Source organism: Cebidichthys violaceus, unplaced genomic scaffold, assembly GCF_023349555.1.
Source record: "Cebidichthys violaceus isolate CVI_PGR_0920_01 unplaced genomic scaffold, fCebVio1.0.p SCAF_21, whole genome shotgun sequence".
Lineage (NCBI taxonomy): Eukaryota > Metazoa > Chordata > Actinopteri > Perciformes > Stichaeidae > Cebidichthys > Cebidichthys violaceus.
Window position 1 is genome coordinate 11,249,610 of NW_027176384.1, and position 26,088 is coordinate 11,275,697.

Sequence of the window (26,088 nt, forward strand, 5' to 3'; positions counted from 1 at the left end):
TGTAAAGAAACCAAGACGCGTTTTGAATTACCGACCAAAAGTGAAAAGTGAGGACGGAGAAGAGATGGTTTGAATAGCAAGTAAAGAGAGAAGCATCGTTATAATGAGAACAAAGGAGAAGTTCTTTGATAGCGACGGAGGATGATGGCAAACGAACGAGAGAGGAAAGGCGAGGCGTGAAAGGAACAGAACGGAGAAAGAGCAAGACGCAGGAGGCCGAGCGTTGCAGTACTCCACTAAGCCCGTTGGTGCAGATAATGGCCTTCACTGCCATCACTGAATATCAATGTTTTGCTCCATCTTTAGTTTTACCTCAACCTCCTAACTGGTGCATGAATTCAAATTCCTGTGTTTGAGACCCACTGAGGCGATGTTTTTAAGGTCGAGGTATCGCAGGCTAACCACAGGCCGGTGGCAATTTTTTATCAACGCAGCGGATGCTGAACGGTAGTCGCCGCCAGCGAAATAGATTGTTAGCGTTCATGCCAGCTCTGCATACCAAGTGTTTGGGAATTCACCAAACGTGTGCAAGATAGAATAACTCACAATAAACAAAACAACCAATGTAGGCTTTAGGAGGATGAGTTGAGCCTCAAAAACGTTTGTTTCTGTCGGGGTTTTTTTTTTCTCTCGTTAATCCTCATTCAGGTAATATCGACGTATCCATGTGATGTTTATCCCCTGATCTATCATGTGCAGTTGGAAATAGCAGATATGGGACAAACATAAGGTAATGTTAAGACAGAAAGGGGAACAGGGCAGGATATGTTTGGAGATAGAAAGAACAAATGTGAAGGAACTCTGTCTCTTTCTTTCAGGATCCCAACAGGGAGCAATTATAGTCATGCCTTTGAATCCCCCCCCCCATAGCCTGCTCTGCTGTGACTCTGTGAGTTATTACTCTAACTCTAACTCCAACGTCGGCTTTGCTCTGGACTCTTATTAATCAGCCTGGGAGCTGATCTATGAACTGCACTCTTCTCGCAGAGGTCCGGGGCGCACAGGTTGGTGAGGAGAGTGTGGAAGGGATACGTTTAGCCACAGGATCGGCCCAATCTGCTGCCTGAGGTTTCATGGCGCCGGGACAGAGTGGTGGAGCCCCGGAGACAAGAGTTCTACTAATGAGCCTGCAGCAACGTAGTTCACTTTAAGGGGCTGTACTGTCCAAAGTGTATTGACATTTTAAACTTGCTTTCATCAAGGTAAAGTTTAGAAACATGCCAGGGGATTTAAGTCAGCAAAAAAAAAAAAGAAGATGACAAACTAATTTGGCAATAAAACGAGAGCATGGATTAACCATGTGCTTGTTTATCCTTCGGTGCTCATGGATTAATAAATTAAGATGAAAAAATGATTTGGAAGCAGAGTAAAGATATGGACCTTTATTTTACCTTTATTTATTCAGGAAAAGCCCACTGATATTTTGAATCTGTTTTACAGGCGATGGTCCTTGTCCTGGTCATTAAAGGTACTGCAATAAGTCATTGAATCTTTCTACCCACTAAATAAAAGCCCTGATGGTACGGGCCATGTTGCAATAAGAGAGCTTAAAACACCCACATAAGAGTCCTAATGTCCTGTTTGATCTTCTTGATTGTTAAGGGATGTAATTATGTGTGAGGATAAAGTGCAGGTTAGGCGAATGTTTTTGAGCTGTAGTTTGTGTTTTCAAAAATCAAAGACTTACGCAGCTGCCACCTGCTAAAGAGGCGTGTGTATATACATGTGTGTATATATATATATATATATATATATATATATATATATATTCAAGAAGTCTAGTAGTAGTAACGTCTCTGTGTTGTCAACAACTGTTAAATCAAATAAAGAAAGTACACATCAATTATATTTTAACAATTTTCAAATTGAACTGGATTGATTATAAATAATACATAGAAATACATAAATAAATGTTCTTCTCATTTCAAGTAAAATAAGGGCTGGATTAAAAAATAACTGACATAACTGAAAACTTAAAAAAAAAATGTGCATCTTAATAGGAAATGGTGCATAGTTACAAAATCATTTCACCTCAGGTTGATAGCAGACCATCTCAAGGTTTCACTGTGATTTTGAAGGGCTTTAATTTTGAAATGCTACATCAGAATGTCCTGGTTCTCTCTGAGTGACACCTTGAGGTGGTCTACTTTTAACCTGAGGTGAAAATGATTTTGTAACTATGCACCATTTCCTCTTAATAATCATCACGGTCTCTGAACATATGAGACACACTGGTTTTAAACTGTCAGTGGGAAGAATTGACCTATAAGAGTCTGTTCATTCTTGGTTAAAGACTCTGGTCTCTCTGGTCTCTCTGACCACTTTCCTCTTTTTGGAGAACGTCATTGTGAAACAACTTCTCTGACTCACGTAATTATTCTCCTGCCCTTCGTTCTCTTTCCTCGTCTCAGTGCCGTAAAGGCTGGAAAAGCTGCGCCGGTTAAAATATAGGCGCTCCGTCGGATACAACGGCGTCTGGGTCCGGATCCGGACCGCGGTCTGCCTATTAGTGACCCTCTGTCCTAATGTGTTACATTTTCTGAGGTTTTCCAGCATATTCATATTTGTTTGTGGAGATCAACACATTCATGGGCGAGAAATGCCCAGTATAAAACTTCAGGACCTGCTCAGATGGGTTGCTCAAGGGCTCTTCAGCAGTTAGATCTGAAAGCTTCAGTACATATATCCACTCATATTTATTTGTTGTTTGTCAGGTCTTGTCAAGATTGTACACTGGGCCAGTTCAAAGCCCTCCAGTTAGAACGTAAATGGCTGGTAATTAATTATGTGGTTATCTAGTATCTTATGCTAGCAGATATGGGGTTTCAAAAGGAAAGTGATTTTTCTGGTGAAATGTTCCTCAGGATACTGCATTGAAAAACTAAACGAAGGGTATATCTTACTTAGAATTAAAATGTCACATCATCGGAGCCAACTGTCCTTTTGGAGGGCCCACAGTGGGGGGGGGGGAAAGTAAAAAAAAAAAAGCAGATATCTACTCTCTACCTGTTTCCCCCCTTCATTCATCACTGATATTAGTTTGACAGGAAGGAGATGGATTGACAGGTGTAATCCTTCAATCCTACACCAAAGCGTGTGTGTGTGTGTGTGTGTGTGTGTGTGTGTGTGTGTGTGTGTGTGTGTGTGTGTGTGTGTGTGTGTGTGTGTGTGTGTGTGTGTGTGTGTGTGTGTGTGTGTGTGTGTGTGTGTGTGTGGTCCTCAACATGCCTCCAGGCTGCTCTCACAGTCCCTCACCTCCTTCTATATCTTGACCATCATTGTGGTGATTAGCTTGCTGTACTTCTTCACTTCTGTCAGAATCTATACAGTATATCTGGTGGTTCTTCAGGCTGAGACGGATCTTCTCTATCCGGCCTTTTCCTCTCTGCACCTTTCCTCTAATTATCTGTGTGCATGAAGACTCTCCTGCCGACCCTCTGGGGGTCAGATGACTGATAGGCTTCTTAATGTTTTTCCATTGGATTATTGAAGGTGAAACTGTGTGTGATACCCACACAGTGTGTGTGTGTGTGTGTGTGTGTGTGGGGGGGTCTTAAATAGGAATATCAAACTTGTCGTCTACTCCATTCTATTGATTGTAGCTTTGCTTCTTATTTTTCATTGCTTTCCTGTCTTTTCTCAGTCATGTCCTCTGATATATTACTCACAGATTGCTGTCTTTGAAGCCTTATTGTTTGAAAATAAATCTGTGGCAATCTCCGGTTATTGCCATTGTAGTAGAGTGTATGTTGTTGCGCTAAATCATAGAAACTCCTACAAAATGCTTTTTGGATTTAGTGGAGACTTTGGCTCCATCAGTGTGAGTTTACTGATGTGGGGGTGTTAGAAATATTCACGAAAGCATCGGGAAGGCGCACGGACATCCGCAAATGGTTCGAAGTGCTGAGTAATAATCTGCACAAAAAGACAAAATAATACCCACACTTTGCTTTCCCGATCCCATTTCTTTTTTATTTCTTCTTGACTGCTGTTTAACCACCTGAATAGGACCATTTGCTGTCAAAAAGTTGTTGTTTTTTTGGTCTTTTTATTCATTTTTTTACTCCAAATTGTCAAGTTCGACTTATGCATTTTCTCCTGTTATGGTCAAGTGGTGAACGGGTACCCGATGGACTGAACTGTCAAAACAAAATGCATTAGAAGCCAAGACGGTTTATAGCTGTCATACAAATATCAGACAGCTCTCCACACAGCCATTGGTTTGTATTCATTCCTGTGCAAAAAGACAACTATTACCACACTTTTGGAATTTGCATGTGTTTTGTAATTCACCGTGTATTTTAATCAGCAAGATTATTGAAACTAGGTGATGCACCGCAGACTTTTCAAATCAATCTGCATTTAAAGTGGATTACCATGTAATGATAATTGAGCTAAAACCAGATGCATACTTGATGTTCACTGTGATGGATTACAAACCTCAAGTGAGCTTTCAGAGTCTGGGACTTGATTATCGAACAAGTGTGGCGGTAAATGGAAAAACAATGGCCGCCTAGAATGGAAGGGAAAGCACATCTAAAACGGTACAGCGTGCATTCAAGAATGGTCAACAAAAATACAAAGCTTTCTTGATTCGTAGTGAAGGAGCTAAAACCTGCAACAACATTGTAGTTGCGGTATATAAATGAGCCAAATAAACCGCTGATACTACAAACTTTTACTACAGGAGAACAGAACGAAAATGATGATCTAATACAAAAACAGACCTTGAGCATTGAATTGGTAACTTCTGCGTGTTCTGTGTTAAGTTCTGCTTTTTTTTTTTTATTGTTGTTGTCTTTTTTGTTTTTTTTCAGAGAACTGTCTGTAAAAGGCATCCTATGCATTATTAGCTCTGGGTGGGACAATCCTGCAGAAAATCCTGCACAAATCCTAACCTTAGCTGTTGTGGTTTTTTTTTTTTTTTTGCTCTGCAGGGCAGCAATGTGGTGGAAGACCAGGACCTGCTGGAGATAGGGATCCTCAACTCGGCCCACAGACAACGGCTCCTGCAGGCCATACGGCTGCTGCCCAGGGTCAGTACCGCAGCTGCTCGAACACTCCGACGAGTTTAAGACCGCAACGTCGACATGATACAAATGTTAAGTGCTGACGTGCACATATAGCTGCAGACAATCTGTTCGTTTAGGATAAAAGGAAATGATGCCAGGTAACTGCTCACTCTTCGCTGAGTCTAAATCCACATCGTCGTGCATCTGTAAAATTCACGCACAGATATAGACGCACTTGGATCTTTAATTTGTCCCGGAGAAGAAGGCCAACAGCTGCTTGAAAAGGGGACCAAGAGCTGTTTAAATAAGACGACAGATACTTACATAGAGACACATAGTGTGTGTGTGTGTGTGTGTGTGTGTGTGTGTGTGTGTGTGTGTGTTCAGAGAGAAAGTAAGATCAAAGGCGTGGAACTGGAGTGAGAGCAGTAAAAAGGAGTCTGCAGTGGAGTACAGACAGAAAAGAGAGACTCTGAGGCTCAGCGATGAGCAGGTTTCATACAAACTTTGATCTCCAGTCAGCACTTTCCTCTTCTCATCCCCCCTAAATCTTCCAAAACATTGTAAAAAAAAAAAAAAAAAAATGAAACCTTTAACTTTTGCCTGCCGTCACACACGTAGACAAGCGCATGCTCGACTTGAGGTGGAGGACGTGGGATGTTTGTTTGAAGCACCACAAGCTCTCTGAAGCAGGTTTGACTGTGAAAATGAAAGTGAATGAATAATGTGCTACACTATCTTAAGCCACTAACCCCCTGCTGTCGGCGTCCTATTCTCAAAAGTTACGCTTGTGTTTTCTTGTTTGCTAGAAGTTATAAAGTTGTGCTCTGTCTTAAAAAAAACCCTAAAAAAAAACACTCTTTTAGAGCTCAGATCTTCAACATAAAATAAATCTTTAATGATCCCCATGTAGAAATGTGGCTGCTGCAGCAGAATAAAGACAGAAAATGAATAAAGTGCAGTGCAGCAATAAAATATAGGGTAAACAGAATTCAAACAGCTGTCATGTTATATAAGAAATATGTATTTAGGCTGTAATGTACTTTGCATTTGAACAGAGCGCACAAGCTGTTCTAAGCTACAAAGCTCCAGGTCAAAGGTAGTCTACCATATGGCAAAACACAGCCAACGTTCCCGTCTCCTCGCAGTGTCTCCTGTATTCATGAGAACATGGCGGAAAACAAATTTGTGTCTTAAAACCTCCCAAGCAGCAGGTGCACCGAGTTTTCCAGAAATATGCTCAGCAGTTCAGGATAAAGTCTTGTATAAAAACCAAACTGTAATAAGATGTTAAATGATACAGAACTTGAAAGATCACTTCTCTGTCCGCACTGCAGGTGCGACCCGTCGGTTACGATGGCAACAACCCCACGTCGGTGGCAGAGTGGCTGGAGTCGTTGGAGCTCGGCGACTACACCAAGTCTTTCCTCATCAACGGCTACACGTCCATGGAGCTGGTCAAGAAGATCTGGGAGATCGAGCTCATCAATGTAAGTCACACGGTGATTTTCACTTCCTACGTCTGCGTGCGGTCCTGGAAAAAAAAAAAAAAAAATGCGAATTTTAAAGGACGAGGTTGGTGATTGTTTTCTTGTTGCCAAAAAAAATTGCACGAAAAGACCAAAGTTTTGTCTGTGTATCCAAATCCTGATTAATCTCCTTACTCTGTGAGTCAATACCACATACTTAACTTAAATAATACTCACCAGTGCATCACGTATGTATTAATCCACAGCTGAAAATAGTCCCCGACAATTGCTAAATACAAGCTTGACTGTTTTTGAAAATGACTTAGACTTAAAAAAAAATACAACTATATAGTTGTAACCTGTCTTTAAAGGGGCATTCCATTAAATGTTTACACATGTAGATCAGTATACTTCAGCTTCTGTAGTCTGAGGAAACAACTAAGAAAATCTTATTAGCTTTTTCCAGAGCTTTCAACCACATCTCACGGTCTTCGTCAGTGTTAGCTCAGGTACACAATGTTACGACCAAGGGCTGTGGAGTTTAAACGACGAGGGCATTAACCAGGCAGGAAGGTAGTAATGTAATATGCTGTTGGGTTGCATTATGGGAAATGTAGGAAACCAGGTTTTACCCATATCAGGACTAAAAGTCAGGATATCCCAGCGTCTGCTGTTTCAATTTCGACCATTATTATTATTATTTTTTTATATATGTGTCTCCCTCAAGTCCCCTGACTTTCTGAAAGTAAAATACCAAATTGCTTTACATTTTAATGTCTTCATTAGGAAGGAATAGGCTCGGGGTTGAGCGCCACATATAAAGTTTATATCTATCGATCTATCTATCTAACACATTGTTGGTTTTGGCCTTTTCATCGGAATTATAGAAAAGTAAAATATAGAATAACACCAGCCATATCCTTTAACTGATGACTACTTCAAACAAGGCTTATCTGCCAACTGGACTGATAGACACTGGCTTGTTGCCTGAAACAACTTATTTTTCTCAATCAAGTAAAGCAGTCTTGATACTGATCGAGAAATCCCTCTTGTGTCGTCATACAGTATTATTTATTACTCTAAATAAATGTCAGGTCATATTTTCTCCCTCATACTCGGATATTAACTGCACCTTTAAGCAGGGGAGGTTTTTTTATCTTAAAGCTAGGGGTTGGTAACCCTCAAAAACATTTGTGTTACAATTGCTAAAATTGTCCTTAGATCCCAACAGCAATCAATAAATCAAATGCTCTGACGAAATAAAATAAAAAATACGCGGCGTTTGGCTTTCGCAGTTCACTCGGCCCGAATGAATTAATGATTGCTAGACTCAGCAACTTTTGGAGCTCGCGCTTCAAACTACTCGCAGTGGAAAAGACGCTGGGATGAGTTTTCGGGTTGGATAGTTTCAAAAATCGTTCTTACTCCTGCTAGTTTCTCAAGATTACCAACCCAAGCTTTAACTGATGGGTTTCTTTGCGAGAAAGGACAGCAGCGGCACAGCTGCGGCCCTGTGAGGCCGAATGCTTGTTGGTTTCTGTCCTCATCCCTCACTTTGGTGACAGAGGGGATTTGTTTCTCCCACTCAATAAATTGCACTAGAGACTCATACATCAGTAGATGCATAAGCTTTGTCCTTCGCCGTTTTATCTGAAGCAAGTCCTAAGTCGGCGTTAAAGTTCCCTCTGTGGCAAAGTGAGAGTGCCGAAAGTCCGTCAGGCATTTCTTCTCATTAGTGTGCAATTTGCGAGACGAATGCGAATAGAAAGGAGGTGCGTTGTTGCTGTCACAACCTCACTGCATTTCTTTTTGCAGTAATAACAAAGCGAGCAGATAGCTTGCAGCTGCTTTTCCTTGATTCTCTGATTCAGGAGAATTCTCTCCTGTAAATAGCAGTGCTGGGTGGATGATAGCAAGGGTTGACGTTTGAGCTATGTTGTCACAAGTAGTGCAGGTTTTTGATTACATTTTTACCAACATAAAAATCTTCAGTAGAGATGGGGTTTCGGTGCGGCCTGATCTCATCGGAGAGATGTGCTCCTTTTGATGCTCCGAGTGTAACTAAATCATGCTCGATTGCAGAGGGCTGATTTCAATGAGAGGTAGAGAAGAGGAGGGGTGTTTTTCCTTCCCAGCGGAGGATAAAGTGATAAAGTGATGAGTGATCAGCTGGAGGAGGTGGAGAGGGAGTTATATAAGCATGTGGGATGCAAGATGTTTCGCAGCGCTGGGGATACCGCCCACATGCTGCTCTCGTGTGTGTGAGTGTCTGTATGGGTACGTGTTTCTGGATGCATATGTGAGATAGAGAAAGTGTTAATACGTGCTTTTGTGTTGATGCATGCGTTTTTTTAAAATGCGTCACTTTTAAAACACAAGCAACATCAATCTGCTCTCTGCTATGGAAGGCAGAACGGTAACGTCTAAATGACGTGCGCGAGTATTTTCATCCTACAAACTCTTTTTCAGTGCTCTCATTTAGACCTGCGTCTGCATGTAAGTAGGAATATTGTATTGCATAAGGATTACGTCCGCGAGGAATTCCCATGTAGTTGTGAGTGAAGCTGCATTGCAGTGCAGAGTGAAACCACTAGAGGCTGCACAAGCAGACGATGAGAGCAGGAGAATGTTTCCACGTACTTTTGAGCACTGGATTGTTTTTCAAAGCTTCAGTAGGGCCCTTCAGACGATGCGACACATCGAACTTCAACTGTAACACTTCGATGAAGGCATGTTATCATTCCGGCATGCGCTCAAAGCCAGGGCCATAGAGAAATGTTGAAATTTGGAAGAATTTGTGAATTTTGTGGGTCCCTAGTAACTTCAAAGTTCATATTTCCGTTTGATTGTAAACTCACAGGCTGTTTCATGGAATGGACTTTGCAGTGCATGAGTGGGGACAAATAATTTAGCACAACTACTTGCGAGCATAACACAGATAAACAAATGCATGACGAGACCTTTAACCACCAGAGCAGCCGGCAAAAGCTACAGCTGTCTATGAATATATTACTTGGAACTTTTGATATTTTTACAGTTTACAAAAGGAAAAATATTAAATGAAATCAAAGTTACCCTTGACTGGCCTGCAAAGAGCTCTCGCCTCAATCCCATCCAGCATCTTTGGTTACTGCGTGGGTGCAATGTTCAGGTGTCTACATACTCTGTATCACTTTGAAGCATATTAGATGAAGCGGTCGTGCTTGTGAAAGAGTGTGTGTGTGTGTGTGTGTGTGTGTGTGTGTGTGTGTGTGTGTGTGTGTGTGTGTGTGTGTGTGTGTGTGTGTGTGTGTGTGTGTGTGTGTCTACTGTACAAGCTGTCCTCATGACTTTGTGCCACTGCAGTAGTAGACTGTCACTGAAGTAGTCTGTGTGTGTGTGTGTGTGTGTGTGTGTGTGTGTGTGTGTGTGTGTGTGTGTGTGTGTGTGTGTGTGTGTGTGTGTGTGTGATGAAAGATATTGCAGTGGGAGAATAAAATAGAGTGACGTGGGGAAGGACGTATAGATGGAACAAAAAACGAGGGGATGGAAAGAGAGAGATAAAAGAGGACAAAGTGTCTTTTCAAAATTGAATTTGTTCGCTGCTTTCATGTAATCGCCAGATAATCGCTATGGGCAACAGATGCTGTGGTGTCCAGGGAGACAAGGGAGGAGCGTTTAGCATTGTTGGTGCATTTTAAAATAGAGGGATACAAGTGTGTGTGTGTGTGTGTGTGTGTGTGTGTGTGTGTGTGTGTGTGTGTGTGCGTGAGAGAGTGACTGTGGCTGTTTTACATCATCTGAGTAGATCGACTCATCTGAGTTACACCTGGTCCAGGTTAACTGTTAAATTAAGCACACAAGAAGAATATTTACATATCCCATTCATTTCTAACATATAATCTTTATCTTCCCAAATATTGTGAAAGCAGAGGCCAGTTTTTAACAAGAAATGAAGCTCCATATTTTGGGACCCCTGTATTTTATTTGGTCAAAATAACATCTAAAGTAAAAAGTCTTTAATCTCATAACAATAATTTAATGTTCTTATTTATTTTTTTTATGTCATAACGTATACAATCTTAACAGTGCGAATATCTTTGATGGTATTTACAGTAGGTAGAGATAGTCAATATGTTGTTTTGGTAATTAAGAAAACTGGGATGCAAAATCATTGTAATTACTGAAGAGGCGAGAAGCAGATTTGAGATCAGCACAACTTATTTAAAAGTGAAAATGAAGATTAAAGCTAAAAAGCTGTGTTCTGTATTTCATAGTAGAGTGGGAATTTAATATCATAGAACCTGAAATTAAGACTCATTAATTCAGACTTTCTATCTTTAAATTATTCAATTCATATTAATAATTTATAATAATGCTTTATTAATTATGTATGAGTACTGTAAGTGTGCACACACTGCCTTATAATTGGAGGGTTTTTTTTACACTATGCTAAAAAAAACAAAACTAATTGCAGTCCATTGAATGAACTGAGCTTTGCTTCAACCTATAGTGCTAACTTGATTGAGAGCAAATTAGTAAGTGACCATTTAATTACCAATAATGTTTGATTAATTCATGAAGTAAGGTATGAAAACATTTGGTCGGTACCAAAGTCCAGATGAGTAATTTCTTACATTTGTCTTGCGGGAGCTGCTTTTTAAACCCTTAATTTCCCCCTGAACCCGAACTGATTTAGAGGGCGATGTCAGGTACTTTATAATGTAATAATGGCGACACATTAGAACTCTGTCAGCCTGCTTTTAATATCACAAGTCTCCTGGCAAAATCTGTCAGTGTGCTCCCAAGAATAATTCACTCTCATGATCTTCGCTTAATGAAGCTTCAGACCTCAACCCAGGCGGTGAGAGTTTGGGAACTTCTTAGCTGGATCCCAACTGACTGTGTTGGCTTTTTCTTAATGCTTTATATTGTATTACTGTTTGAAGTGCGTCTCTTATCCAGTCGTAGACGAACGGGCCCCTCTCATATACGCCTTCATTTCCCTGCAGTGCAGTGAGCTGCAGACACCTCTTGTGTAAATCCACACGGTGGCGCTGCTGCCTCTCGCTTCAGTCAGACCACCTCGTCTTCAAGAAATGACTAAATAAAGTGCGTCAAGGCTGCAAAAATGCTCTCATTTCAAGTGAGTCCTCCGAGAACCCAGAACGAAGCACTCAGAAAAGGATTTCGTTTTTTTGGAAAGCCACGTTCACATCGGTGGAGTGCAGATAGTTTCTGGTCCTCTGGGAACAATTCCCTCAATGTTTTCTAGATGAGTGGACCCTGATATCATGGAGGGTGTGTGTGTGTGTGTGTGTGTGTGTGTGTGTGTGTGTGTGTGTGTGTGTGTGTGTGTGTGTGTGTGTGTGTGTTGCTGTAAATGGGAGGCATTTGATCGACGGTGCAATATTATTTCATTTGAATATTTTTGGAGGGCTGAAAGAGAGAAATTGCAGTATATCCTAAGAAAGAAGCAACAATTAGTACATCATTTTGTTGTTAGAATATAGTTTCTTCTTCTTTTCTTAGCTGGCAAAATGATCTTGTGACCCCACTACATTCATTTTACAATCCCACGTAGGGATTTTTTTCACAATTAAGAATCAGTTTATACAAACAAAAATAAGCAGATCGTTTAGCGCTGATCCAGTGAAACGGCAACGTTCGTCATCGGGTCAAATCCCGACCGACAATGTGGCCTAAAAGTGGTTCTGCTTATCGATTTGATCTTGCGTAGTTTGATTGGTGCTTCATATCCTTTAAACTCATACGTAAGATCATAATCTGTAAAGTAACTATTAATTAGCTGTCTGATAAATGTAGTGGAGTAAAAACTACAAGACTTAGTACAAGAGCCTAGTCAGCGTACTTGAGTGCAGTACTTGAGTAAATGTAGTCAGTTACGCCGCTGTGTTTCCTCTCCTATCGATCATCTAACAACCTCTTCTTTGCTTCTTCATGTCTGTATCTGACAAGTGAAGGCTCGACAGCTTGTGCTCACTTTGTGTAGGTGTGTGTGTGTGTGGGTGTATATATATGTGTGTGTGTGTGTGTGTGTGTGTGTGTGTGTGTGTGTGTGTGTGTGTGTGTGTGTGTGTGTGTGTGTGTGTGTGTGTGTGTGTGTGTGTGTGTGATTCACCTACGGGTCCGGTCTTGTCCCTGCATTCCCCACTTCAAGAGGTATTCGCACTCAAAACTGGGAATGTGTTCTGAAAAGCTCAAAATGACTAACTCTGTGTGTGTGTGTGTGTGTGTGTGTGTGTGTGTGTGTGTGTAACTATACAAGGGGTCCAAAATAAATTGAGGACAGTCATGAGAGTTCAGCCTTTTCTTTTACCGCTTGTACTCCGTTGCCATGACGGCTACTAGTTACCATAGAGACTAGAGATATGTGCACTTGGTTTAAATGAAATGTGTTTGTGTGTGTGTTTGTGTGTGTGTACTGGATTGCCTTTTTCTGACACAATTCCAAATAATGTGTGTGTGTGTGTGTGTGTGTGTGTGTGTGTGTGTGTGTGTGTGTGTGTGTGTGTGTGTGTGTGTGTGTGTGTGTGTGTGTGTGTGTGTTCCTGTGCTTATCACCTTCTTTGTCACCTCTCCAAATGGACAGATTGTCTCACATCCCAACACCAGATGGTTCCTGTCTTTCGTTAGACACTGCAGGATTAAACCCTATACATCATACAATAAGACCTACACACACACACACACACACACACACACACACACACACACACATATTCACACACATGCTTCCACACTTCCGTTAGTTAGTTTCCTCGATCACGGATTCCTGAGTTTTCACACACTAAAAAGGCGTTTACATGTAGGAGACATGTTATGCAATTGCGGCTGTCACACACTTGTATCACACTTGCGCTGAAGGTTTTCATACGTGTCCGATGTGTTGCAATGTGCGAGGATACAGTACACGTACAGTGTGTGTGTGTGTGTGTGTGTGTGTGTGTGTGTGAGGAAAGGAGTGAGTAGTAGCTTTGGTGTGGGTGGATTTGCCTCAGGACTGCAGTGTACTTCACCGTCCCTGCCTGCTGATATCGCTCTCCTGCAGCCTTATTTGGCGTTTGCACTTCCTGTTGTAGCTCTCACCGTGCTGGAGATAGTGTGGGAGGTATCGGGAGATAATGTGTGTGACCCCCCACCCCGAGCGCACCCTGAACCCGTGGCTCAGTAGTACTGCTGTGGAGTCGGCTGCTTCACAATCAACAATTGTTAACTCTGTGTTTTTGTCTGTTGGACATGACAATTACTGACTTTTACCAACTCATTTGACTTCATTACGACGGGATCAAAAACTCCAGAAAAGCTACTAAATGGACTTTGAGATGATGAAGTAGAGATTCAAGGGCATTTGTGAATTCTTACATTTACACTTAAAGGTGTATTACTACATTATAATCTGTCGTAGAGTTGTTTAATAGTGTTTCTCGGAGAGGAGGCAATAAGGATGAGTCATGCACTATCTTTGGTTTTTCTCTTACAGGATCACATACGTAGACTTGTAAAAGACAGAAATAGGCAGAATGACGTCAAGCTTTCTGGGTAGGATTTCATATATGTGACACTTTGCCGTGACACGGATACGAATATATACCCTCATGCACACATGCACATGTTTCATTTTGATGCACCGAAAAACACACACTCACACACCAGCGCTGGTGTGTGGTCCCAGTTGAGTCCTGCAGTCAGCTGATAGATTTTTAAAGAGCACACGTAAGTTGAGTCAGGTTTCAAACGTGTTTTGATTTCTGAGGATATTCGATTGTTATGGCTGAAATATCCTGCAGGTATGTTGCACAAGCCTGCGCAAGTGATGACGTTTTTCTGAAGAACACGAGTCCTAAAGCTACAGTGCAAAAGAGTAATCGAATAAATGGGAGTTCCTTTGCCCTGAGCTATTGTCCGCCAAACGTTTAAACTTGTCTGTATCTGTACGTGAACAGAAAATGTGATTTATTTTGCAATTGACTAATAACATTGAGTTGCAAAGCGGAAGGTCATATCTTTGGGGGTCTGAAAAGTCCCGTTCATGTTCTACAAACACGGTGTTTGGTGACTTCCAGTTGGAGCACTTCCAAGGCTTGGACGGGCATCAAACTCTAAAACGCTCCAAAAAAATATAATGATCAAAACAAAGATGAGCGTTAGACCATATGAGGTTCTTTGATAAAATATCAAAGGTACAAGCTTCTGTCCATACATAGAAACGTAGAAAGAGAGGTCCAACAACGATTCACAATGAGCTGATTCTGCGTTAATTTGGGGTTTCATTTAACAGCTGTTAAACTACTTCCTTACTTTCGACTCAGATGATGATAGTTAGACATTTTTGGAAATATGCTTATTTATTTTTTTGTCTGCACAGTAAATCTGACAGTTAGCTTAGCACAAAAAAAAGCGGCAAAAAAAACGCTAAAAAAACGGCTCTGTCTCCCCAACTAGTCCAGACTAGTTCAATGAAAACATTGAACTAGTCGGGGGGGGGGGGGAAATATTTCTGCTGGTATTTTATGTAGTTGAATTTTATTTCATTGTGATGATGATAGTAGCTGTTGAACTGTCTCAACTCTTGCTGCACACAAACAACACATTTACACTCCTCGTGAACCAGCACGAGCTTGTCTCTGTACGGGCCCAGCGTCTCCATGGTGACGAGATGGAGAGGAGGAGGAGGAGGGAATGTGAACTGGGTAGAGAGAGAGAGAGAGAGAGAGAGAGAGAGAGAGAGAGAGAGAGAGAGAGAGAGAGAGAGAGAGAGAGAGAGAGAGAGAGAGAGAGAGAGAGAGAGAGAGAGAGAGAGAGAGAGAGAGAGAGAGAGAGAGAGAGAGAGAGGGTGTGTAGAGAGAGAGAAAGGGAGCGTGCTCAGGCAGAGACATGTAGGAGATGTAGTCTGGCTGCCGCAAGCTGAAGAAAGAGGGGGAGTTGGTGAGCGCTGGAAATCTGCACAGAGTGCGAGTGTGAGAGAAAGGGAGACGAAAGCTGGTGGTGAGGAGGCGAGGAGTAACGCTAGGGAAGCGTGGCTGAAGACAGAAGAGACGGAAGACGAAGAGAAGGAAGACAAACTTGTCTCGGACAGCAAGAAGGCAACGGCAAAGGGCTCGAAGAGAAGATTGGGAGAAAATTAAAACACAGGAGGAGACAGTAGGAGCGCAAAAAAAAACAACTGAAGAAGACTCTTCAACCTGTCTTTTGGAATAAGTCCAGTCTTGAGGAGAGGTAGGTAACCGCGCTGATAGACTGAGTGATGAAAGAAAGAAACAAGAAAGAGAAGGAAGGGACACGACGATGAGCCATTAATCCTTCCGTTCGTCGCTTGCTGTTTTTATTCATGCATCGTTCACGCTCAGCGAGGCTGAGGTGATCACAGCGTACGAAACTCTTCCATAGCGCTCAATCGACACTGCTGACTAGGCTAATTTGCTGGCTTTGCGACTGTGTGCGCAGGAGTTAAAGATGAGCGCTTTAGTGCATCTAGATTGTGGGAGTCTGTCCTCAAGCCACCTGAGAGATTGAGCTCAGTGTTGAAGCAATGAAGCTTCCATTCATCCATCCTTTGCCGAGCATTTAGGTGTATTATTCTGCAAATATCATGAGACGACAGCAAGTTATGTCTTTTCTTTTTGTCTCTCCCCTGTGAATTTATGCTTATGAATCTTTGACGACATTTGAATCATGTTGCCTCTTCAGTTGCATTAGATTTACTCGGACGGTAAAGCCTTCCCTTGACATTGTGTACTGGGCGTATGTTTGGTTTTCTTGGACATTGACCCAATTTCCTGCCAGAAACTGGATCAAGCTCTCATATCTGAACGCATCACAAGACTTTCTAAAAGGCAAGTTAATTCCCAAATCATGTTTCAGCTCAGAGCATGTCAATCCTTTTTTTTTTGTAGTTCCAGATTAAGTCAAGTGAAGCAGAGAAGAAGAGCAAAAAGCTATTACTACTACAGTTAAACCCACTCAAATCCAATTGCTGCCCTAATTTGTGTCCTATCCTCATTTGCATGCACTAACATACTCTTAGAGGACGGCGAGAGAAGAGACATCTGAGGCGAGACGGAGGAAGAATAGAGTTGGTTGGAGTCTGTGCAAGCTTAAGGCTGACCGTTAACACAAGGACATATTTTCGGTGAAAATCAGTCAATGTGTCAATCAAGCACGCGAAGGCTCATCCGCTGTGATTTGATGACTGTTTTCAGGGTTTTTCTCGACCTACTTTCTGTTCAAAGTGACGTTACCCTTTGAAATCACTCAAAGAAACAGCAGTGACCACCAAGTTATTTTACCTCCACTTCAGTGGAAGGCTTCCTGACTTTGTCTTAAGTTGCTGGCAACCAGGAGTGAAACAGGCAAGATGATAACTCTATATTTCCTAGCCTGTTTGGACTTGTATTGCAACACTGATGATGGGAAACAAGGCAGCCGCTCGAGTGCACGACTGGAGCGGAAAGTAAGCGAGGACCCTGCAGGAGGTAAATAGAGGGACAGAATGAGACAGGTCCCAGCAGGACAACGGGAAGAGAAGTATATGGCTTCGCCCAGCTGTTTAAGAACAGCCCGGGCGGACGGGAAGATTGAATTGGAAGTCCTGTCAGATGCTGTTTTTTTTTTTACCTCGGACGCCGGCCGATCAATCATAATCCGGCCTCCTGTTCATCGAGTCGTCGCCGCGGCGAGTCACAGCCATAGATTTCCCCCTCAGTGACCAGCATCAGTCAGTAGGCAGCCCAGACAAAACCGCAGCATGATGGATGATGCTGAGAGAGAAATTCACATACAGTAACTGGAGTATTGATGCGAAGGGTTTGAATCCTAAATATCAGTCTGGTTAGGCTACCAGTACTTTAAGTAACTGATTTTATTCTATTTAGTTTGGTTAACTACAGTATCTTCTTTTTGAAGCAAGTCTGCGGATGATTCATCGCGTTCACACTTCTATTTCACACCCTTCAGTCGTTGACATGAGTAAGGAGGAGTCGACGTCTTATTTCGGGACTGAGCTGGATTTACAAGCAGGAGCACAGACGGTGAATTAGCTGACGACTGTTTTAACAGAAACTTTTTTTTTTTTTTGTTCTCATAGGTAGCTTAAGTAAAGTGTATATATAGCCCCGCGGCTTTGACCTCACTATTGGCTGCTTCTAATATTTGGCTACATTTACACTGCTGCTCTGATTTATTTTCGATCTTTTGAAATATCTAATAGCAGGAGCCGACTCTTTGTGACCTAAAACTTCGACTTGCTATGTAAGTGTTTACTAAGTGGAGGTTTACGGTTCACAAAATCAAAATAGGTCTCACCGCTTAAATAAGTTCTTATGTAGAGATGATCTTCGATATTTATATCCATCCAAATATTTCTACCCAACAAATGTGTGAGCTAGCTAATGTATGAACGAGATTGAAAAGTGATTATGAAAAGGGATTATGAAATATGGTCGACCGAACTCTTGATCAACACACTGCTTAATACCAATTTCAACTGGGATTTTAAATCATATTCGACACAAATTGTCACAACGTATCATAGATTACAATAAGTTATGCAAATAACGTTAATGTTTAAATATATACTGTATGTATAACAATGCAATTGCCTACATTTTCAAAGTATTGGCAGTCATGTTTCATATAATTATTTTCCCTTCCAAGACATCATTTTTGCTGCAGCTGGGGATGTTAAGATTGAGTTTCTGCTTACTTTAGTCGATAGCTTTTGATTGGACAGCCCTACAGATGTTTCCTGGAAACCAATTTACACATCACTTAAGTTTTAATTGTGCACTAATCGAAAAGGAGCTTGTAATGAAACAATTTCGGAAGGACTTCACACACAAACTTAGTAATGAATTGCCGGTGCACCGCAATGCTTTTTTTTGTAAGAAGATCAGAGAACCACGTTGAAGGGGATTTTTTTTTTTACATTGGATGCAAATAAACCTCCTTTGCTGTATAATAATGATGCAATTTTGATCACTAATGAATAAATATCAGGAGGAACTTGGCAGCTAGATGTGACGTGGCTGCTGGAAACAAGCACCGGCAAAGATATTCAACTGTTCCCCTTCTCTTTTTAAAGTTTTCCCACCCCTCACAGGGAATCGCAAAGACGTAACACAGCATGGCGCCGTTCCTAAGCTGTCTGTCAGCAGAGAGTTCACAGATGCACATATGGCCGCTACAAGCGTCCTATTAACCCCATCTCGCATCTGTAGCCTTTTCCCCATCAGAGCGTGTACTTTATGTTCCACACATCGCCGACTCTGACCGCGAGCAGCTGTTGTATGTGAACTTTACTCTACCTCTGGAGCGCAAGGTGCCAAACAACAACGTAAACATCAGTCTGCTGGGCTCTATCGCTCTCTGTTGCTATGGTAACTTAAACCGTGTGTGATGTCATGTGGACACGCACATCACACAAGCTCCGCGGGTCACACACAGGGTTGTATTCACATAATCGATAAGAAGCATCTAAAAATATATATATATTTAAGCCTTAAGATCTATAATAGAATGTGTGAAAAGTAGCTTTGGTAATCAAAGATTTGCACCATTCATTTATCTTTTATTGTGGTTCTGTAAAAATTCCTTTTGTGAGTGTTAATCAATTTTCATCATTGTTTCTGTCATGGAATTGAAGCTGTTCAACATTTGAACACACAGCATTTCTACAGTTTGTAAAGACCGAAGGTGGATAAACTCGTTGAAGCACCCACACCCAGATAGTACTGTGCTCATAAACATACACACACACACACACACACACACACACACACACACACACACACACACACACACACATGCATGGATGTTCACACACACAGCCCGGTGCCTTAGGGAGAGCTTGTGCTCCTCTGTGGTGTGAAAATCGGTTCCATCTTGGGGCTTTGAAGTATTTATTAACCCAGAAAAATATCATACATTTCCTCTCTCATCATGTTGGCAATTCAATTCATGAGCTCCTCTGTGTGTGGCAAAGTGTAAGTGTGTGTGTGTGTGTGTGTGTGTGTGTGTGTGTGTGTGTGTGTGTGTGTGTGTGTGTGTGTGTGTGTGTGTGTGTGTGTGTGTGTGTGTGTGTGTGTTTGTGTGTGTGTAGAGGAAAAGCTTTGAGAGATCTTGCTTCAACCTTGATCCTGCAGCACTTGGCAGTGTTTGCACACACACACACACACACACACACACACACACACACACACACACACACACACACACACACAGCCACACAGCCTGTGCTTCTAGTCATAGTTACAGTTCTTGTGCTATTAATGGAGATATATCTGTCTCCATGTAGGCAGGCTTATTAACGGCACACTCTCATTGGCTGCCGTTTCTGTCAGCACCGAAACAAGCCGTGCTATTGGTCCCTGTTGGACATCATTTTCAACAAACCCCCCCCCTCTTAGCTGCAACTCCCCTCCGCTCTCTGGTTGCTTGGAAACCGGTGGTCTCCGGTTTCCCTCCGATGCCCCCCCAATGTAGTGTGTGTGTATGTATATTATTGCTGTATGTAGGAGCGGCTGTGGTCCTGAACAAAGCAAAGAGACTTCACTGTCATGATCCCAGCCTAGCTCACAGTTGCTGCTTTCTGAGGGTTATTCAATATGTTGTGTGTTGAGCTTGTGTGTGTGTGTGTGTGTGTGTGTGTGTGTGTGTGTGTGTGTGTGTGTGTGTGTGTGTGTGTGTGTGTGTGTGTGTGTGTGTGTGTGTAGTCTATTGAGAGTTCAGGCGAATCAATACTCATCATTCCAGCCGAAAAGCTCCACCTCCAAACAACACACCCGTTAAGTGAGGGATGGAGCGACAAGGAAGGTGGCTGGCTGTGATTAAGTATTCAGGGTTAGAAAATGTCAATAATCGGGGTGAAAAATGAGCCGAGCATTGTTGCTGTAAATGTCTCTACTTTCACTCTCAGCATGTGCTGTGCTCATTATCCACATTACATCAATGCTTTTCTATCACAAAACCTATTGATTGCAAGATGGGAGCTAGTGTCTTTAATATCCCATTTTAGCCAACAGATTAAGTGCCACAGCTCAGACGTGATTATCGGCTAATGTTTATTCTCAAATTGACATTCTCTTGCTCAAAGCCACTTCATATGACTGTAGTGCAGTAATTATATGACTCAACTAGGGCTGTTGGAGTACAAATCCCCTCAGCATTACACCCCCCCCCACATGTTTGACCAGCTACCAACCAAATTCAGAACAATTTGCTATATATAAATGTCTCTTAAGTCACAATCTATTGCTGAAGGAGATAACACCATGGTGATTGAGCCGATGGCCTACTGATGAAAGATTTTATATATATTTGCACATTTTGCAGTATTACAAACTGAATGCCTGTGGCAACATTCCCAGAGAAAACTGAAAATATTTTTTCTCCACTATATAAACACAAAAAAATCCAAACTATGCACACAATTCTGAAAAATATTGGTATTGAGATTTCGGAAACAGCCCAAAACTTCAGACTTCATTGGTTTGATTAAAATAGAACTTCTAAATAAACCAGGACTGACATCTTAAGGTCCGCCACTTTAAAATCCTAATCCTTTAAAAAAGAACAATCGAGAAATCGAATCCCCCAATATTACGTTCTTTATGTTGTTTAAAGTCTTCTCTAAACTGACAATTATGTAATTCTGGTAGATAATACTAATCCTCTTTTAGTGAGTTAAAATCTTTGTCAAAAAACCAGCCTTTAAACCCCAGATCCTCAGAAATATTTCAGAGGACAAGACCTTGATGTCCTCAATAGCCACAGTCCTGTATTCAACCTCGAGACAGAGACAGACACGGGCTATTTGCTGATCAATACTACCATTCAATTGGCCTGTAATGTATTCTGAGCTGGGCAGTTTAAGAAACCTTACGCCAGTGATTCTTTGATCTGGAAAAATCGATGGAGGATTCTTCATAGGGATGAACCCCCAACCGCACCATTAGCAGACGGCGCCTGAGGGGCTTCAGAGGTCTGTTGGTATCACAGAGGTCACCACCTCCCAGTCTGCAGGGGAGAGGTGATTGGTCATATCGACGTGAGCCTGGAGAAGGTAGATACACACAGCGAAAGCTAACAAACAACGATGGACCAATCACATGCAGTTGCCGAGGCTGAAGAGAAGAAACTCTTTAATGTGCGACTGCGGCGCCTCTTCTTTTATTAGGCCGAATCACCGACACACTCACACTATTTATTCTCTCGGACCGTCTTTCCTCTTTAAGCCTCTCCTTCTATTTTCTGGATATAGCGCGAGAGGAAGTGAAAGAAGGGCGAGGGTGAGAGAAGGGCCGATGATGAGAGGTGGTATGAGGTCAAGGAATCAGAATCTGGACAGGGAAGGAAAAGGGAAGGCGGTGAAAGGGATACTTAGGGGAGTCAAAGTAGATTAAACGGGAGCAGACAGACTGATGAAAGCGTTTTCCGTCCCCTCCTTCTCCATCATTAAAACTACGTGCTAGCTCGAGCACAGACAGTGACTGGACTGTTGGTTCCCTCGCTGGGTTTTTTACGCTCCAGCGAGCCGACAAGTTTCCAAACTCCCCTTCCAGGAGGAAACAGAGAAAAGGCTTTTTGTCTCCAGTGTCCCGATTGAGACGGGTCGTTGTTAATGTCCCCCAATCACTGACGCTTACCGCTTACCCCTTATTGTTGCACTGCTTTCTTTGCAGAATATGTCTTTTTGTCGCAGCTGGCGTCATCATTCTGTGGCCCCTCTGGTGCTTAAAGAGGTCACTGTGTTCTTAGGATCTTCTAGGAAGTTCATACAAATTCAGCATCTCGAAAGAAGGTGAAGTTTTGCTTTTTTTTCCCGAGTTTTATGACTCGTTGCTGAATGAAGTAACTTGGAAGGTTGAACAGTTTACATGCATACACACATATTTAAATGAGTTTTTTTTTTAGTTTTTGTCGTAAAGTGACGGCAGGCTACAGAGAGGAGATGGCTGTGAGAAGAACACAGCTCCCGTTACGCGTTGATGAAGCCCGTTCAATCCGGGCTAACGGGACTGTTAACGGGATTAGCGCATTGATCGGCACACAGACAAAACACATAAGACACAAACGTTGCAGCCCAGTCAGATACTGGAGACAGAAAGTGTCCCAAATCACTTAATACTACGGTAATAAAATCAACACCGGAGGGTAAGTAAGCCTCAGTCTAGCCAGTCAGTTACAATTCAGAGAGAGAGAGAGAGAGAGAGAGAGAGAGGGGTGCAGTGGAGAGACATGAGCAGGGAAAGTATGAGATCACGTCAACTCTACCTGCTCTCTAAGTTGATTTGAATGGAGCTGAGCTCAAATGAATGAGCGGTTAGTGCGATAGCGTTGGATGGAAAATGAGGAAAGGGGTGCAGAGGTGTGTACGCTGTGGTAGCCCGACACTTTTCCTGTCAGTATATGTAGCTGCTATGAATATAATTTAAATGCAAATGGGGCGATACTGCAGTCAAGCATCACAGAGAGAGTGAGAGCGTGAGTCTGTGTTTTAACAATAATGGTCGGGTTGTATTCACATTCTCATCCATTCAGGGATAACAATATAATCTTCTTCTTCGGGCTCCGAAACAGCTGTTTGCTCTGTTTGTGTGTGTGTGTGTGTGTGTGTGTGTGTGTGTGTGTGTGTGTGTGTGTGTGTGTGTGTGTGTGTGTGTGTGTGTGTGTGTGTGTGTGTGTGTGTGAGAGAGAAAGAGAGTACACAGCCACGTGCATGTGGATATATATATATATATATTTCTTTTTTTTGGATGAGTGTGTGTGGGTGACTGCTGCTGCGGCTCTGTGTTGCCATGGTGACAGTTGAACTTCAGGCTGAGGTTGAGGGCTTCTACTGTAGTTGAAGTAGAGGCTGTTGCATAAGACGAACAGTAGACACACACACACACACACACACACACACACACACACACACACACACACACACACACTGATGCGCACCATCCGAGCCCATTTCTGTCCTCTCTCTGGAGTGTGTGTGTGTGTGTGTGTGTGTGTGTGTGCGTATTTGAATACGCACACACACACACACACACGGTGGACTGTGGCTAACTAGAGAGCAGGGCCGCCTTTCAATCAGAGGGTCGGCGGTTCGATCCCCCTGCTCTGCTCCTCTCATGTCAATGTGTCCTTGAGCAAGACATTTAACCCCAAAATGTCTCCCGTAGCTGCGTCTACGGTGTGTAGATAGATACTGAATTGTAAGTCGCTTTGGATAAAAGCGTCTGCTAAACGACCGAAATGTAACGACTGTAATGATGAAACAGCAGTGTGAGGACCGGTGTCACGCTATAGCCCCTCAGGAGACAGAGAGGGAAAGAAGCAGGAGCGAGAGAATGAATATTTCATAACCATTACTACATCGGGTGGAAAAAAAAATAAATCTATTACCCAGGTCGTTTTGTACGTTCTAGTTAGTGAAACGTCATCAAATCTTCTTACAAACGGGTCAAGTGAGCGAATCCTATAGGTGAAAACTACTTTGCAATCTAGTTTTTCTGTTTTAAAGGTGCTAAATTCAAAATTCGGAGCATATCTAAGACTGAGGATTGCCTCCACACGGCTCTCAACATGGCGACGGCTGAGCCAGCAGCTGGCAGCTAACCTTATGAGTGCAGTGCAGTGTGCACACACACACTGGGACTCACTTTACAAACACTTTGCTGCTACATAAATGCTCTGACTTTAGAATTTAGAATTGGGCACCTTTAAGGAATAACGTCATATTTTTTTATCATTTATTGTCATTATAGATTCAGCTGCAGATTATTCTCTCAGTAAATGTCATCATCGGGTTTCAAAAAATGTCTGAAAAAAGTCAGACTGTGACCCACAACATCCTCAAATAGTATCAAATGGCTTGTTTTGTCAAACCAGTCCAAAAACGAAAGATATTTATTTTACTACCGCAAAAGATAGAATAGCAGCAGATCTCGACATAATTGAGAAGCTGAAATTGAGAAATGTTCCTTAATAAAAATGGATTAAACAATCCATTGATTATCAAAACGGCTAATACATTTTCTTTCTATCAACTAACCCATGATTATGCACCAATCTTAACGCACCAAATTCAGCGAGTCACTGTCATCTTTAGTGCTAAGAGTTGGACCGAGATGGAGGGAGGACAGAGACGCTGTAGTATGACTGACACTGTGTGTCCATAAAGGAGGATGTGTAAGAGAGAAAGAGAGAGAGAGAAAGAGAGAGTGAGCTGAGAGGAGAGGGAGGATGGGAGGGGAAAGATGAGTGAATAAAAATTGGTGGAGGGAGCACGGGGCGGCCATTATACGCCAATTAGTTCCACTACCCGCTAGTCCCAGCTCTCCTCTCTGTTTCCCTTTGATCCTTCTAATTTTAACAATTAAAATACATTATTTCCATGCAGAGAAGAGCAGCGTAGGATGTCGTTTAAACCCGTTGGCAGCTGCTCGTCTCACTTTTACACACTGCACGTCCTCTTAATTTACTGTATGACATAAAATGTAATTAATGAAACCCGCTAGGCAAAGAAAACAAGAGAAAATGTTTAGCATTTCTGGGCTTGCTTGATACATAAATCAGTTGATTGCACGTAATTAGCATATTTGCACTATTTATTACGGTATGGATTTATGTTCCGTTTGTATGTTTAGGGTTTATGCACACACACACACACACACACACACACAATGAACCAAAGTATGCGCATCCAGCGCTCTCGTTGTCAGTTTGTCATTTTTAATGTTGTCTCTAGCAGATGTAGAGCAATAATTGGTGCGTGAGATGATGAAGCGTGTGTGTGTGTGTGTCTGTGCGCGTGCGTGAGTTGCGCTGACTCAAAGCCAGACTGTTGGGACAATCATTACGCTCGCGCCAAGGCCTCGCGTTGAGGCTCATTACCACCTTTTTGCCCTGAAGACGCACACACACACACACACACACACACACACACACACACACACACACACACACACACACACACATTCTCTCAGACGCGCACATATCTTTATTGGAAGACCTCCAGAGGCAGCCCCATAAAGCCAGGCAGCAGTTTGTTGCATACTGAGGTATGTATTGGTGCCAGAAGGTGTAGACAGTGCAAACAACAGCTCTGCAGAAAGCAGCCGTGTTCCAGCTCGTCTCTTTAGAAAACCCGGTAACTGGCACGGTCAGTGGCCGCCTGGTGACCGGAGGAAGAATGAACGCTTTCATTGGACTGTGTGGACCAGTGTGTATGTGTACTTTGTCTCTTTTTGTGCCGGTTTTAACGAGCGCCTGGTGAAAACCAATAGACTTTTACAAATGTGCCACAATCTGATATTGTTGGATTTGCATTTCATGGCTGTCGGAGCAAAAAAACTCTCCGAGCAAAGAACCTGAAAATCTTTTGGTTTGTGTTGGGATGTGGGCGTGTTTCTGACTGAAGCCTGACGGAGGCCCTAGTGCTTACAAGTTCAAGGTGTGTTGCTTGTTTTTGTTCAAGTCATGTCAAGTCCTCCTTTTTGTGAGTCTGACCTCGAGTCCAAAGTTTATACTTCAAACTAATTCTGATACTTTGCCTCTTCATATTTTAATTTCTTATTAATTTGACTGAAAGAAAAGAACATTTTAGCAAATAGGAC

The 26,088-nt window shown here is 42.3% G+C and overlaps 1 protein-coding gene across 5 annotated transcripts in view; it reads left to right on the forward strand.

Moving 5' to 3' along the window:
* anks1b (ankyrin repeat and sterile alpha motif domain containing 1B) overlaps window positions 1–26,088 on the forward strand; it is a 180,961-nt gene that overhangs the window by 135,054 nt on the left and 19,819 nt on the right. For all 5 annotated transcript variants that reach the window (XM_068717376.1, XM_068717372.1, XM_068717371.1 and 2 more), the window contains 2 exons: window positions 4,938–5,036; window positions 6,350–6,502. In XM_068717376.1, coding sequence (XP_068573477.1) covers window positions 4,938–5,036; window positions 6,350–6,502 — 252 coding nt within the window. The remainder of the gene's footprint in view (window positions 1–4,937; window positions 5,037–6,349; window positions 6,503–26,088) is intronic.